Source organism: Mobula birostris, unplaced genomic scaffold (assembly GCF_030028105.1).
Source record: "Mobula birostris isolate sMobBir1 unplaced genomic scaffold, sMobBir1.hap1 scaffold_2712, whole genome shotgun sequence".
NCBI classification, from domain to species: domain Eukaryota; kingdom Metazoa; phylum Chordata; class Chondrichthyes; order Myliobatiformes; family Myliobatidae; genus Mobula; species Mobula birostris.
In genome coordinates, this window is record NW_027275765.1 from 16578 (window position 1) to 28934 (window position 12357).

At 60.1% G+C, this 12357-nt stretch overlaps 1 protein-coding gene across 1 annotated transcript in view; it reads right to left on the bottom strand.

Moving 5' to 3' along the window:
• LOC140192809 (IQ motif and SEC7 domain-containing protein 2-like) overlaps positions 1-12357 on the bottom strand; it is a 42194-nt gene that overhangs the window by 13299 nt on the left and 16538 nt on the right. The window contains exon 6 of the mRNA XM_072250288.1: positions 2700-2825. Coding sequence (XP_072106389.1) covers positions 2700-2825 — 126 coding nt within the window. The remainder of the gene's footprint in view (positions 1-2699; positions 2826-12357) is intronic.

Sequence of the window (12357 nt, forward strand, 5' to 3'; positions counted from 1 at the left end):
CTGCGGGAGATTTCTGCGATCATCTTGGTAGCAGTGTACATCCCACCTCAGGCCGAGGTCGAGCAGGCTCCAGATGATCTGAGCAATGGAATAAACGGTGTATCCTAATGCCTTCCCTGTCATTCGGGAGGATTTTAACCAGGCCAGCTCAAAAAAGTCTCTAAATAATTATTACTTGTAGTACCAGAGGAACCAACTCACTGGACCACCGTTACACTAAGATCAAGAGTGCCTATGGTGCTATTCCACACCCTCACTGGCTGCACTTCTACTCCCTGAGTATAGGCAGAGACTGAGGACTGCAGCACCAGTAGTGAGGACCAAGAAGGTATGGACAAGGGAAGCACAGGACTGCTTTGAATCGGTGGTGTTGATCGTATTCAGGGATTCATCTTCGAACCTGGATGAGTATGCTGCAGTTGTTACCAACTTCATTAAAACCTGTGTGGATGAGTCTGTGCCTACAAAGACTGACTGTACATTCCCAAACCAAAAGCCATGGATAAACCTGGAGGTTAGTGATCTGCGGCATTTAAATCTGGTGACCCAGGTCTGTACAAGAAAAAACAGGTACGGCTTGCAGAGGGTTATTTCAAGGGCTAAGGAACAATTCTGAACGAGGCTGGAGGTGGAATCGGATGCACGCCAACTCTGGAAGAGTTTGCAGGCCATTACTTCCTACAAAGCAAACCCCAACATCATGAATGGCAGCGATACTTTACTCCCAAATGAACTCAATGCCTTTTATGCCCACTTATAAAGGGAGAATATAACTACAGCTGTGAAGATCCCTGCTGTATCCGGTGACTCTGTGATCCTTGTCTCGGAGGCCAATGTCAGGCTGCCTGTCAGGAGGGTGAACCCTTGCAAGGCGGCAGGCCCCGATGGGGTACCTTGTAAATCACTGAAAACCTGTGCCCACCAACTGGCGGGAGTATTCAAAGACATTTTGAATCTCTCACTACTACAGTCAGAAGTTCCCACCTGCTTCAAAAGGCAACAATCACACCAGTGCCCAAGAAGAGCATGGTGAGCTGCCTCAATGACTATTGTCCGGTAGCACTCACATCCACGGTGATGAAATGCTCTGAGAGGCTGGTCATGGGCAGAATGAACTCCTGCCTCAGCAAAGACCTGGACCCACTGTAATTTGCCTATCATCACAATAGGTCTACAGTGGATGTGATCTCATTGGCTCTCCTTGAATCACCTGGACAACACAAACACCTATGTCAGGATGCTGTTCATTGACTATAGCTCAGCGTTTAATACCATCATTCCCACAGTCCCGATCGATAAGCTACAGAACCTGGGCCTCTGTACCTCCCTCCGCTGGATCCTCGACCTCCTAACCGGAAGACCACAATTTGTGTGGATCGGAAATGACATCTCTACCTCACTGACGATCAACACTGGTGCACCTCAGCGATGTGTGCTTAGCCCACTGCTCTACTCTCCCTACACTGTGCGGCTAGGCATAGCTCAAATGCCAACTATAAATTTGCTGATGATACAACCATTGTTGGTAGAACCTGAGATGGAGATTAGAGGCTGTACAGGAGCGAGATATACCAGCTAGTTGAGTGGTGTCGCACCAACAACCTGGCACTCAATGTCAGTGAGACCAAAGAGCTGATTGTGGACTTCAGAAAGGGTAGGACGAGTGAACACAAACCAATCCTCATAGAGGGATCAGAAGTGGAGAGAGTGAGCAATTTCAGATTCCTGGGTGTCAAGATCTCTGAGGATCTGACTTGGTCCCAACATATTGATGCAGTTATAAAGGCGGCAAGAGAGCTTATATTTCATTAGGAGTTTGAGGAGATTTGGTTTGTCACCTGATACACTCGAAAATTTCTACAGACGTACCGTGGAGAGGATTCCGACAGGCTGCATCACCATCTGGTATGGTTGGGATGGGGGTACTGCACAGGGTCGAAGTAAGCTGCAGAGAGTTGTAAACTTAGCAGCTCTATTTTGGGCACTAGCTTCCGTAGTATCCGAGACATCTTCAATGAGCGGTGCCTCAAAAAGGCAAAGTCCGTCATTAAGGACACTCATCACTCAGAACGTGTCCTCTTCTCATTGCTACCAACAGGGAGGAGGCACAAAGCCTGAAAGTACACACTCAACGATTCAGGACCAGCTTCTTCCCCTCTGCCATCCAATTTCTGAATGGACATTTAATACATGAACAGTACCTCATTACTTTTTAAAAAATTCTGTTTTCGCACTACTTAATCAATTTAACTATTTAGTATACATATACTTACTGTAATTCAGCTATTTTTCTGTATTTATCATGTATTGCACTGTACTGCTACCGTAAAGTTAACACATTTCACAACATATGCTGGTGATATTAAACCTGATTCCGAGAGACAGGGGGTGGAGGGGGAGTGGGGTGGAAGGGGTGAGGGTGAGAGGTTAGGAAGGAGAGGGAGAAGGAGGGGAAGGAGGGGGAGGGGGAAAGTGAGAGGGAAAGTGAGTGAGAAAGATTGAGGGAGGGAGTGAGGGAGGGAGTGAGAGAGGGAGTGAGGGAGGGAGTGAGGGAGGGAAGGAAGGAAGGAGAGAGTGCAAAGACAGAGAAGTGAGAGAGAGAGAGTGCGAGCCAGCAGTGGAGTGATAGAGAGAGACAGAAAGAGAGGTAGCAGAGAGAAGCACAGAGGTGGAGAGCAGACAGCGAGGGAGAGACTCACCACGAGCAGGTCATTGAAAAGGAACACCTCACGCTGGTGTAGACCAGGTTTCTGTGGCCTGTTTGGATCTGGGACCTCGTAGAGACGGCAGCAGCAGACCAGTCTCCGGTGGGGTAGAGACAGAACCTGGGGAGCAGATGGTCAGACATCAGTGTTCTACTTACGCTGATCTTGTGACGGGACGGTGTGGAGGGAGTGTGTGACGGGACGGTGTGGAGGCAGTCTGTGATGGGACGGTGGGGAGGGAGTGTGCGACGGGACAGTGTGGAGGGAGCGTGTGACGGGACGGTGTGGAGGCAGTGTGTGATGTGATGGGACGGTGTGGAGGGAGTGTGTGATGGGACGGTGTGGAGGGAGTGTGTGACGGGATGGTGTGGAGTCAGTGTGTGATGTGACGGAATGGTGTGGAGGGAGTGTGTGACAGGACGGGACAGTGTGGAGACAGTGTGTGACAAGACGGTGTGGAGGGAGTGTGTGACGGGACGGTGTGGAGGCAGTGTGTGACGTGACGGAACGGTGTGGAGGGAGTGTGTGACCGGACGGGACGGTGTGGAGGGAGTGTGTGACGGGACGGTGTGGAGTCAGTGTGTGATGTGACGGAACGGTGTGGAGGTAGTGTGTGACAGGACGGTGTGGAGTCAGTGTGTGATGTGACGGAACGGTGTGGAGGGAGTGTGTGATGGGACGGTGTGGAGGCAGTGTGTGACGGGACGGTGTGGAGGGAGTCTGTGATGGGACGGTGGGGAGGGAGTGTGCGACGGGACGGTGCGGAGGGAGTGTGCGACGGGACGGTGTGGAGGCAGTGTGTGACGGGACGGTGTGGAGGCAGTGTGTGACGGGACGGAACGGTGTGGAGGGAGTGTGTGACGGGACAGGACGGTGTGGAGGGAGCGTGTGACGGGACGGTGTGGAGGCAGTGTGTGATGTGACGGGACGGTGTGGAGGGAGCGTGTGACGGGACGGTGTGGAGGCAGTGTGTGATGTGACGGGACGGTGTGGAGGGAGTGTGTGACGTGACGGGACGGTGTGGAGGGAGTGTGTGACGGGACGGTGTGGAGGCAGTGTGTGACGGGACGGTGTGGAGTCAGTGTGTGATGTGACGGAACGGTGTGGAGGGAGTGTGTGACGGGACAGGACGGTGTGGAGGGAGTGTGTGATGGGACGGTGTGGAGGCAGTGTGTGACGGGACGGTGTGGAGGGAGTCTGTGATGGGACGGTGGGGAGGGAGTGTGCGACGGAATGGTGCGGAGCGAGTGTGCGACGGGACGGTGTGAAGGCAGTGTGTGACGGGACGGTGTGGAGTCAGTGTGTGACGTGACGGAACGGTGTGGAGGGAGCGTGTGATGGGACGGTGTGGAGGGAGTGTGTGACGGGACGGTGTGGAGGCAGTGTGTGATGTGACGGGACAGTGTGGAGGGAGTGTGTGACGGGACGGTGTGGAGTCAGTGTGTGACGTGACGGAACGGTGTGGAGGGAGCGTGTGATGGGACGGTGTGGAGGGAGCGTGTGACGGGACGGTGTGGAGGGAGTGTGTGATGTGACGGGACAGTGTGGAGGGAGTGTGTGACGGGATGGTGTGGAGTCAGTGTGTGATGTGACGAGACGGTGTGGAGGGAGCGTGTGATGGGACGGTGTGGAGGGAGTGTGTGATGGGACGGTGTGGAGGCAGTGTGTGATGTGATGGAACGGTGTGGAGGGAGTGTGTGACGGGACGGGACGGTGTGGAGGTAGTGTGTGACGGGACGGTGGGGAGGGAGTGTGCGACGGGACGGTGTGGAGGGAGTGTGTGACGTGACGGTGTGGAGTCAGTGTGTGATGTGACGGGACGGTGTGGAGTCAGTGTGTGACGTGACGGAACGGTGTGGAGGGAGTGCGTGACGGGACAGGACGGTGTGGAGGGAGTGTGTGATGGGACGGTGTGGAGGGAGCGTGTGACGGGACGGTGGGGAGGGAGTGTGTGACGGGACGGTGTGGAGGCAGTGTGTGACGGGACGGTGTGGAGTCAGTGTGTGATGTGACGGAACGGTGTGGAGGGAGTGTGTGACGGGACAGGACGGTGTGGAGGGAGTGTGTGATGGGACGGTGTGGAGGCAGTGTGTGACGGGACGGTGTGGAGGGAGTCTGTGATGGGACGGTGGGGAGGGAGTGTGCGACGGAATGGTGCGGAGGGAGTGTGCGACGGGACGGTGTGAAGGCAGTGTGTGACGGGACGGTGTGGAGTCAGTGTGTGACGTGACGGAACGGTGTGGAGGGAGCGTGTGATGGGACGGTGTGGAGGGAGTGTGTGACGGGACGGTGTGGAGGCAGTGTGTGATGTGACGGGACAGTGTGGAGGGAGTGTGTGACGGGACGGTGTGGAGTCAGTGTGTGACGGGACGGTGTGGAGGGAGTGTGTGATGTGACGGGACAGTGTGGAGGGAGTGTGTGACGGGATGGTGTGGAGTCAGTGTGTGATGTGACGAGACGGTGTGGAGGGAGCGTGTGATGGGACGGTGTGGAGGGAGTGTGTGACGGGACGGTGTGGAGGCAGTGTGTGATGTGATGGAACGGTGTGGAGGGAGTGTGTGACGGGACGGGACGGTGTGGAGGTAGTGTGTGACGGGACGGTGGGGAGGGAGTGTGCGACGGGACGGTGTGGAGGGAGTGTGTGACGTGACGGTGTGGAGTCAGTGTGTGATGTGACGGGACGGTGTGGAGTCAGTGTGTGACGTGACGGAACGGTGTGGAGGGAGTGCGTGACGGGACAGGACGGTGTGGAGGGAGTGTGTGATGGGACGGTGTGGAGGGAGCGTGTGACGGGACGGTGGGGAGGGAGTGTGCGACGGGACGGTGGGGAGTCAGTGTGTGACGGGACGGTGTGGAGTCAGTGTGTGACGTGACGGAACGGTGTGGAGGGAGTGTGTGACGGGACGGTGTGGAAGCAGTGTGTGATGTGACGGAACGGTGTGGAGGCAGTGTGTGACGGGACGGTGTGGAGTCGGTGTGTGATGTGACGGAACGGTGTGGAGGGAGTGTGTGACGGAACGGTGTGGAGGGAGTGTGTGACGGGACGGTGTGGAGGCAGTGTGTGATGTGACGGAACGGTGCGGAGGTAGTGTGCGACGGGACGGTGCGGAGGGAGTGTGCGACGGGACGGTGCGGAGGCAGTGTGCGACGGGACGGTGCGGAGGCAGTGTGCGACGGGACGGTGCGGAGGCAGTGTGCGACGGGACGGTGCGGAGGCAGTGTGCGACGGGACGGTGCGGAGGCAGTGTGCGACGGGACGGTGCGGAGGCAGTGTGCGACGGGATGGTGTGGAGGGAGTGTGTGACTGGACGGGACGGTGTGGAGGGAGTGTGTGATGGGACGGTGTGGAGGGAGCGTGTGACGGGACGGTGGGGAGGGAGCGTGCGATGGGACGGTGTGGAGTCAGTGTGTGACGGGACGGTGTGGAGTCAGTGTGTGATGTGACGGGACAGTGTGGAGTCAGTGTGTGACGTGACGGAATGGTGTGGAGGGAGCGTGTGACGGGACGGTGTGGAGGCAGTGTGTGATGTGACGGGACGGTGTGGAGGGAGCGTGTGACGGGACGGTGTGGAGGCAGTGTGTGATGTGACGGAACGGTGTGGAGGCAGTGTGTGACGGGACGGTGTGGAGTCGGTGTGTGATGTGTCGGAACGGTGTGGAGGGAGTGTGTGACGGAACGGTGTGGAGGGAGTGTGTGACGGGACGGGACGGTGTGGAGGCAGTGTGTGACGGGACGGTGTGGAGGCAGTGTGTGATGTGACGGGACGGTGTGGAGGGAGTGTGTGACGGGACGGTGTGGAGGGAGTGTGTGACGGAACGGTGTGGAGGCAGTGTGTGACGGGACGGTGTGGAGTCGGTGTGTGATGTGACGGAACGGTGTGGAGGGAGTGTGTGACGGAACGGTGCGGAGGGAGTGTGTGACGGGACGGGACGGTGTGGAGGCAGTGTGTGACGGGACGGTGTGGAGGGAGTGTGTGATGTGACGGGACGGTGTGGAGGGAGTGTGTGACGGGACGGTGTGGAGGGAGTGTGTGACGGGACGGTGTGGAGTCAGTGTGTGACGGAACGGTGTGGAGGGAGTGTGTGACGGGACGGGACGGTGTGGAGGCAGTGTGTGACGGGACGGTGTGGAGGCAGTGTGTGATGTGACGGGACGGTGTGGAGGTAGTGTGTGACGGGACGGTGTGGAGTCAGTGTGTGATGTGACGGAACGGTGCGGAGGTAGTGTGCGACGGGACGGTGCGGAGGCAGTGTGCGACGGGACGGTGCGGAGGCAGTGTGCGACGGGACGGTGCGGAGGCAGTGTGCGACGGGACGGTGCGGAGGCAGTGTGCGACGGGATGGTGTGGAGGGAGTGTGTGATGTGACGGAACGGTGTGGAGGTAGTGTGTGACGGGACGGTGTGGAGTCAGTGTGTGATGTGACGGAACGGTGTGGAGGCAGTGTGTGACGGGACGGTGTGGAGGGAGTCTGTGATGGGACGGTGGGGAGGGAGTGTGCGATGGGATGGTGCAGAGGGAGTGTGCGACGGGACGGTGTGGAGGCAGTGTGTGACGGGACGGTGTGGAGGCAGTGTGTGACGGGACGCGACGGTGTGGAGTCAGTGTGTTACGCGACGGGACGGTGTGGAGTCAGTGTGTGACGGGACGGGACGGTGTGGAGTCAGTGTGTGACGTGACGGAACGGTGTGGAGGGAGTGTGTGACGGGACAGGACGCTGTGGAGGGAGCGTGTGACGGGACGGTGTGGAGGCAGTGTGTGATGTGACGGGACGGTGTGGAGGGAGCGTGTGACGGGACGGTGTGGAGGCAGTGTGTGACGGGACGGGACGGTGTGGAGTCAGTGTGTGACGTGACGGAACGGTGTGGAGGGAGCGTGTGATGGGACGGTGTGGAGGGAGCGTGTGACGGGACGGTGTGGAGTCAGTGTGTGATGTGACGAGACGGTGTGGAGGGAGCGTGTGACGGAACGGTGTGGAGGCAGTGTGTGATGTGACGCGACGGTGTGGAGGGAGCGTGTGACGGGACGGTGTGGAGGCAGTGTGTGATGTGACGGGACGGTGTGGAGGGAGCGTGTGACGGGACGGTGTGGAGGCAGTGTGTGATGTGACGGGACAGTGTGGAGGGAGTGTGTGACGGGACGGTGTGGAGTCAGTGTGTGACGTGACGGAACGGTGTGGAGGGAGCGTGTGACGGGACAGGACGGTGTGGAGGGAGTGTGTGATGGGACGGTGTGGAGGGAGCGTGTGACGGGACGGTGGGGAGGGAGTGTGCGACGGGACGGTGTGGAGTCAGTGTGTGACGGGACGGTGTGGAGTCAGTGTGTGATGTGACGGGACGGTGTGGAGTCAGTGTGTGACGTGACGGAACGGTGTGGAGGGAGTGTGTGACGGGACGGGACGGTGTGGAGGGAGCGTGTGACGGAACGGTGTGGAGGCAGTGTGTGATGTGACGGGATGGTGTGGAGGTAGTGTGTGACGGGACGGTGTGGAGGCAGTGTGTGATGTGACGCGACGGTGTGGAGGGAGCGTGTGACGGGACGGTGTGGAGGCAGTGTGTGATGTGACGGGACAGTGTGGAGGGAGTGTGTGACGGGACGGTGTGGAGTCAGTGTGTGACGTGACGGAACGGTGTGGAGGGAGCGTGTGATGGGACGGTGTGGAGGGAGCGTGTGACGGGACGGTGTGGAGGGAGTGTGTGATGTGACGGGACAGTGTGGAGGGAGTGTGTGACGGGACGGTGTGGAGGGAGTGTGTGACGGGATGGTGTGGAGTCAGTGTGTGATGTGACGAGACGGTGTGGAGGGAGCGTGTGATGGGACGGTGTGGAGGGAGTGTGTGACGGGACGGTGTGGAGGCAGTGTGTGATGTGATGGAACGGTGTGGAGGGAGTGTGTGACGGGACGGGACGGTGTGGAGGTAGTGTGTGACGGGACGGTGGGGAGGGAGTGTGCGACGGGACGGTGTGGAGGGAGTGTGTGACGTGACGGTGTGGAGTCAGTGTGTGATGTGACGGGACGGTGTGGAGTCAGTGTGTGACGTGACGGAACAGTGTGGAGGGAGTGCGTGACGGGACAGGACGGTGTGGAGGGAGTGTGTGATGGGACGGTGTGGAGGGAGCGTGTGACGGGACGGTGGGGAGGGAGTGTGCGACGGGACGGTGTGGAGTCAGTGTGTGACGGGACGGTGTGGAGTCAGTGTGTGACGTGACGGAACGGTGTGGAGGCAGTGTGTGACGGGACGGTGTGGAGTCGGTGTGTGATGTGACGGAACGGTGTGGAGGGAGTGTGTGACGGAACGGTGTGGAGGGAGTGTGTGACGGGACGGGACGGTGTGGAGGCAGTGTGTGACGGGACGGTGTGGAGGCAGTGTGTGATGTGACGGAACGGTGCGGAGGTAGTGTGCGACGGGACGGTGCGGAGGGAGTGTGCGACGGGACGGTGCGGAGGCAGTGTGCGACGGGACGGTGCGGAGGCAGTGTGTGACGGGACGGTGCGGAGGCAGTGTGCGACGGGATGGTGTGGAGGGAGTGTGTGACCGGACGGGACGGTGTGGAGGGAGTGTGTGATGGGACGGTGTGGAGGGAGCGTGTGACGGGACGGTGGGGAGGGAGCGTGCGACGGGACGGTGTGGAGTCAGTGTGTGACGGGACGGTGTGGAGTCAGTGTGTGATGTGACGGGACAGTGTGGAGTCAGTGTGTGACGTGACGGAATGGTGTGGAGGGAGTGTGTGACGGGACAGGACGGTGTGGAGGGAGCGTGTGACGGGACGGTGTGGAGGGAGCGTGTGACGGGACGGTGTGGAGGCAGTGTGTGACGGGACGGTGTGGAGTCAGTGTGTGACGTGACGGGACGGTGTGGAGGGAGCGTGTGACGGGACGGTGTGGAGGCAGTGTGTGATGTGACGGGACGGTGTGGAGTCGGTGTGTGATGTGACGGAACGGTGTGGAGGGAGTGTGTGACGGAACGGTGTGGAGGGAGTGTGTGACGGGACGGGACGGTGTGGAGGCAGTGTGTGACGGGACGGTGTGGAGGCAGTGTGTGATGTGACGGGACGGTGTGGAGGGAGTGTGTGACGGGACGGTGTGGAGGGAGTGTGTGACGGGACGGTGTGGAGTCAGTGTGTGACGGAACGGTGTGGAGGGAGTGTGTGACGGGACGGGACGGTGTGGAGGCAGTGTGTGACGGGACGGGACGGTGTGGAGGCAGTGTGTGACGGGACGGTGTGGAGGCAGTGTGTGATGTGACGGGACGGTGTGCAGGTAGTGTGTGACGGGACGGTGTGGAGTCAGTGTGTGATGTGACGGAACGGTGCGGAGGTAGTGTGCGACGGGACGGTGCGGAGGCAGTGTGCGACGGGACGGTGCGGAGGCAGTGTGCGACGGGACGGTGCGGAGGCAGTGTGCGACGGGACGGTGCGGAGGCAGTGTGCGACGGGACGGTGCGGAGGCAGTGTGCGACGGGACGGTGCGGAGGCAGTGTGCGACGGGATGGTGTGGAGGGAGTGTGTGATGTGACGGAACGGTGTGGAGGTAGTGTGTGACGGGACGGTGTGGAGTCAGTGTGTGATGTGACGGAACGGTGTGGAGGCAGTGTGTGACGGGACGGTGTGGAGGGAGTCTGTGATGGGACGGTGGGGAGGGAGTGTGCGATGGGATGGTGCAGAGGGAGTGTGCGACGGGACGGTGTGGAGGCAGTGTGTGACGGGACAGTGTGGAGGCAGTGTGTGACGGGACGCGACGGTGTGGAGTCAGTGTGTGACGGGACGGGACGGTGTGGAGTCAGTGTGTGACGGGACGGGACGGTGTGGAGTCAGTGTGTGACGTGACGGAACGGTGTGGAGGGAGTGTGTGACGGGACAGGACGCTGTGGAGGGAGCGTTTGACGGGACGGTGTGGAGGCAGTGTGTGATGTGACGGGACGGTGTGGAGGGAGCGTGTGACGGGACGGTGTGGAGGCAGTGTGTGACGGGACGGGACGGTGTGGAGTCAGTGTGTGACGTGACGGGACGGTGTGGAGGGAGTGTGTGATGTGACGGGACAGTGTGGAGGGAGTGTGTGACGGGACGGTGTGGAGGGAGTGTGTGATGGGACGGTGTGGAGGCAGTGTGTGATGTGATGGAACTGTGTGGAGGGAGTGTGTGACGGGACGGGACGGTGTGGAGGTAGTGTGTGACGGGACGGGACGGTGTGGAGGTATTGTGTGACGGGACGGTGGGGAGGGAGTGTGCGACGGGACGGTGGGGAGGGAGTGTGCGACGGGACGGTGTGGAGGGAGTGTGTGACGGGACGGTGTGGAGTCAGTGTGTGACGTGACGGAACGGTGTGGAGGGAGTGTGTGACGGGACAGGACGGTGTGGAGGGAGTGTGTGATGGGACGGTGTGGAGGGAGCGTGTGACGGGACGGTGGGGAGGGAGTGTGCGACGGGACGGTGTGGAGTCAGTGTGTGACGGGACGGTGTGGAGTCAGTGTGTGATGTGACGGGACGGTGTGGAGTCAGTGTGTGACGTGACGGAACGGTGTGGAGGGAGTGTGTGACGGGACGGGACGGTGTGGAGGGAGCGTGTGACGGAACGGTGTGGAGGCAGTGTGTGATGTGACGCGACGGTGTGGAGGGAGCGTGTGACGGGACGGTGTGGAGGCAGTGTGTGATGTGACGGAACGGTGTGGAGGGAGTGTGTGACGGGACGGTGTGGAGTCGGTGTGTGATGTGACGGGACGGTGTGGAGGGAGTGTGTGACGGGACGGGACGGTGTGGAGGTAGTGTGTGACGGGACGGTGTGGAGGTAGTGTGTGACGGGACGGTGGGGAGGGAGTGTGCGACGGGACGGTGTGGAGGGAGTGTGTGACGGGACGGTGTGGAGTCGGTGTGTGACGTGACGGAACGGTGTGGAGGGAGTGTGTGACAGGACAGGACGGTGTGGAGGGAGTGTGTGATGGGACGGTGTGGAGGGAGCGTGTGACGGGACGGTGGGGAGGGAGTGTGCGACGGGACGGTGTGGAGTCAGTGTGTGACGGGACGGTGTGGAGTCAGTGTGTGATGTGACGGGACGGTGTGGAGTCAGTGTGTGACGTGACGGAACGGTGTGGAGGGAGTGTGTGACGGGACAGGACGGTGTGGAGGGAGCGTGTGACGGGACGGTGTGGAGGCAGTGTGTGATGTGACGGGACGGTGTGGAGGGAGCGTGTGACGGGACGGTGTGGAGGCAGTGTGTGATGTGACGGAACGGTGTGGAGGGAGTGTGTGACGGGATGGCGTGGAGTCGGTGTGTGATGTGACGGAACGGCGTGGAGGGAGTGTGTGACGGGACGGGACAGTGTGGAGGGAGTGTGTGACGGGACGGGACAGTGTGGAGGGAGTGTGTGACGGGACGGTGTGGAGGCAGTGTGTGACGGGACGGTGTGGAGGTAGTGTGTAACGGGACGGTGTGGAGGGAGTGTGTGACGGGATGGTGTGGAGTCAGTGTGTGACGTGACGGAACGGTGTGGAGGGAGTGTGTGACGGGACAGGACGGTGTGGAGGGAGCGTGTGACGGGACGGTGTGGAGGCAGTGTGTGATGTGACGGAACGGTGTGGAGGGAGTGTGTGACGGGACGGCGTGGAGTCGGTGTGTGATGTGACGGAACGGCGTGGAGGGAGTGTGTGACGGGACGG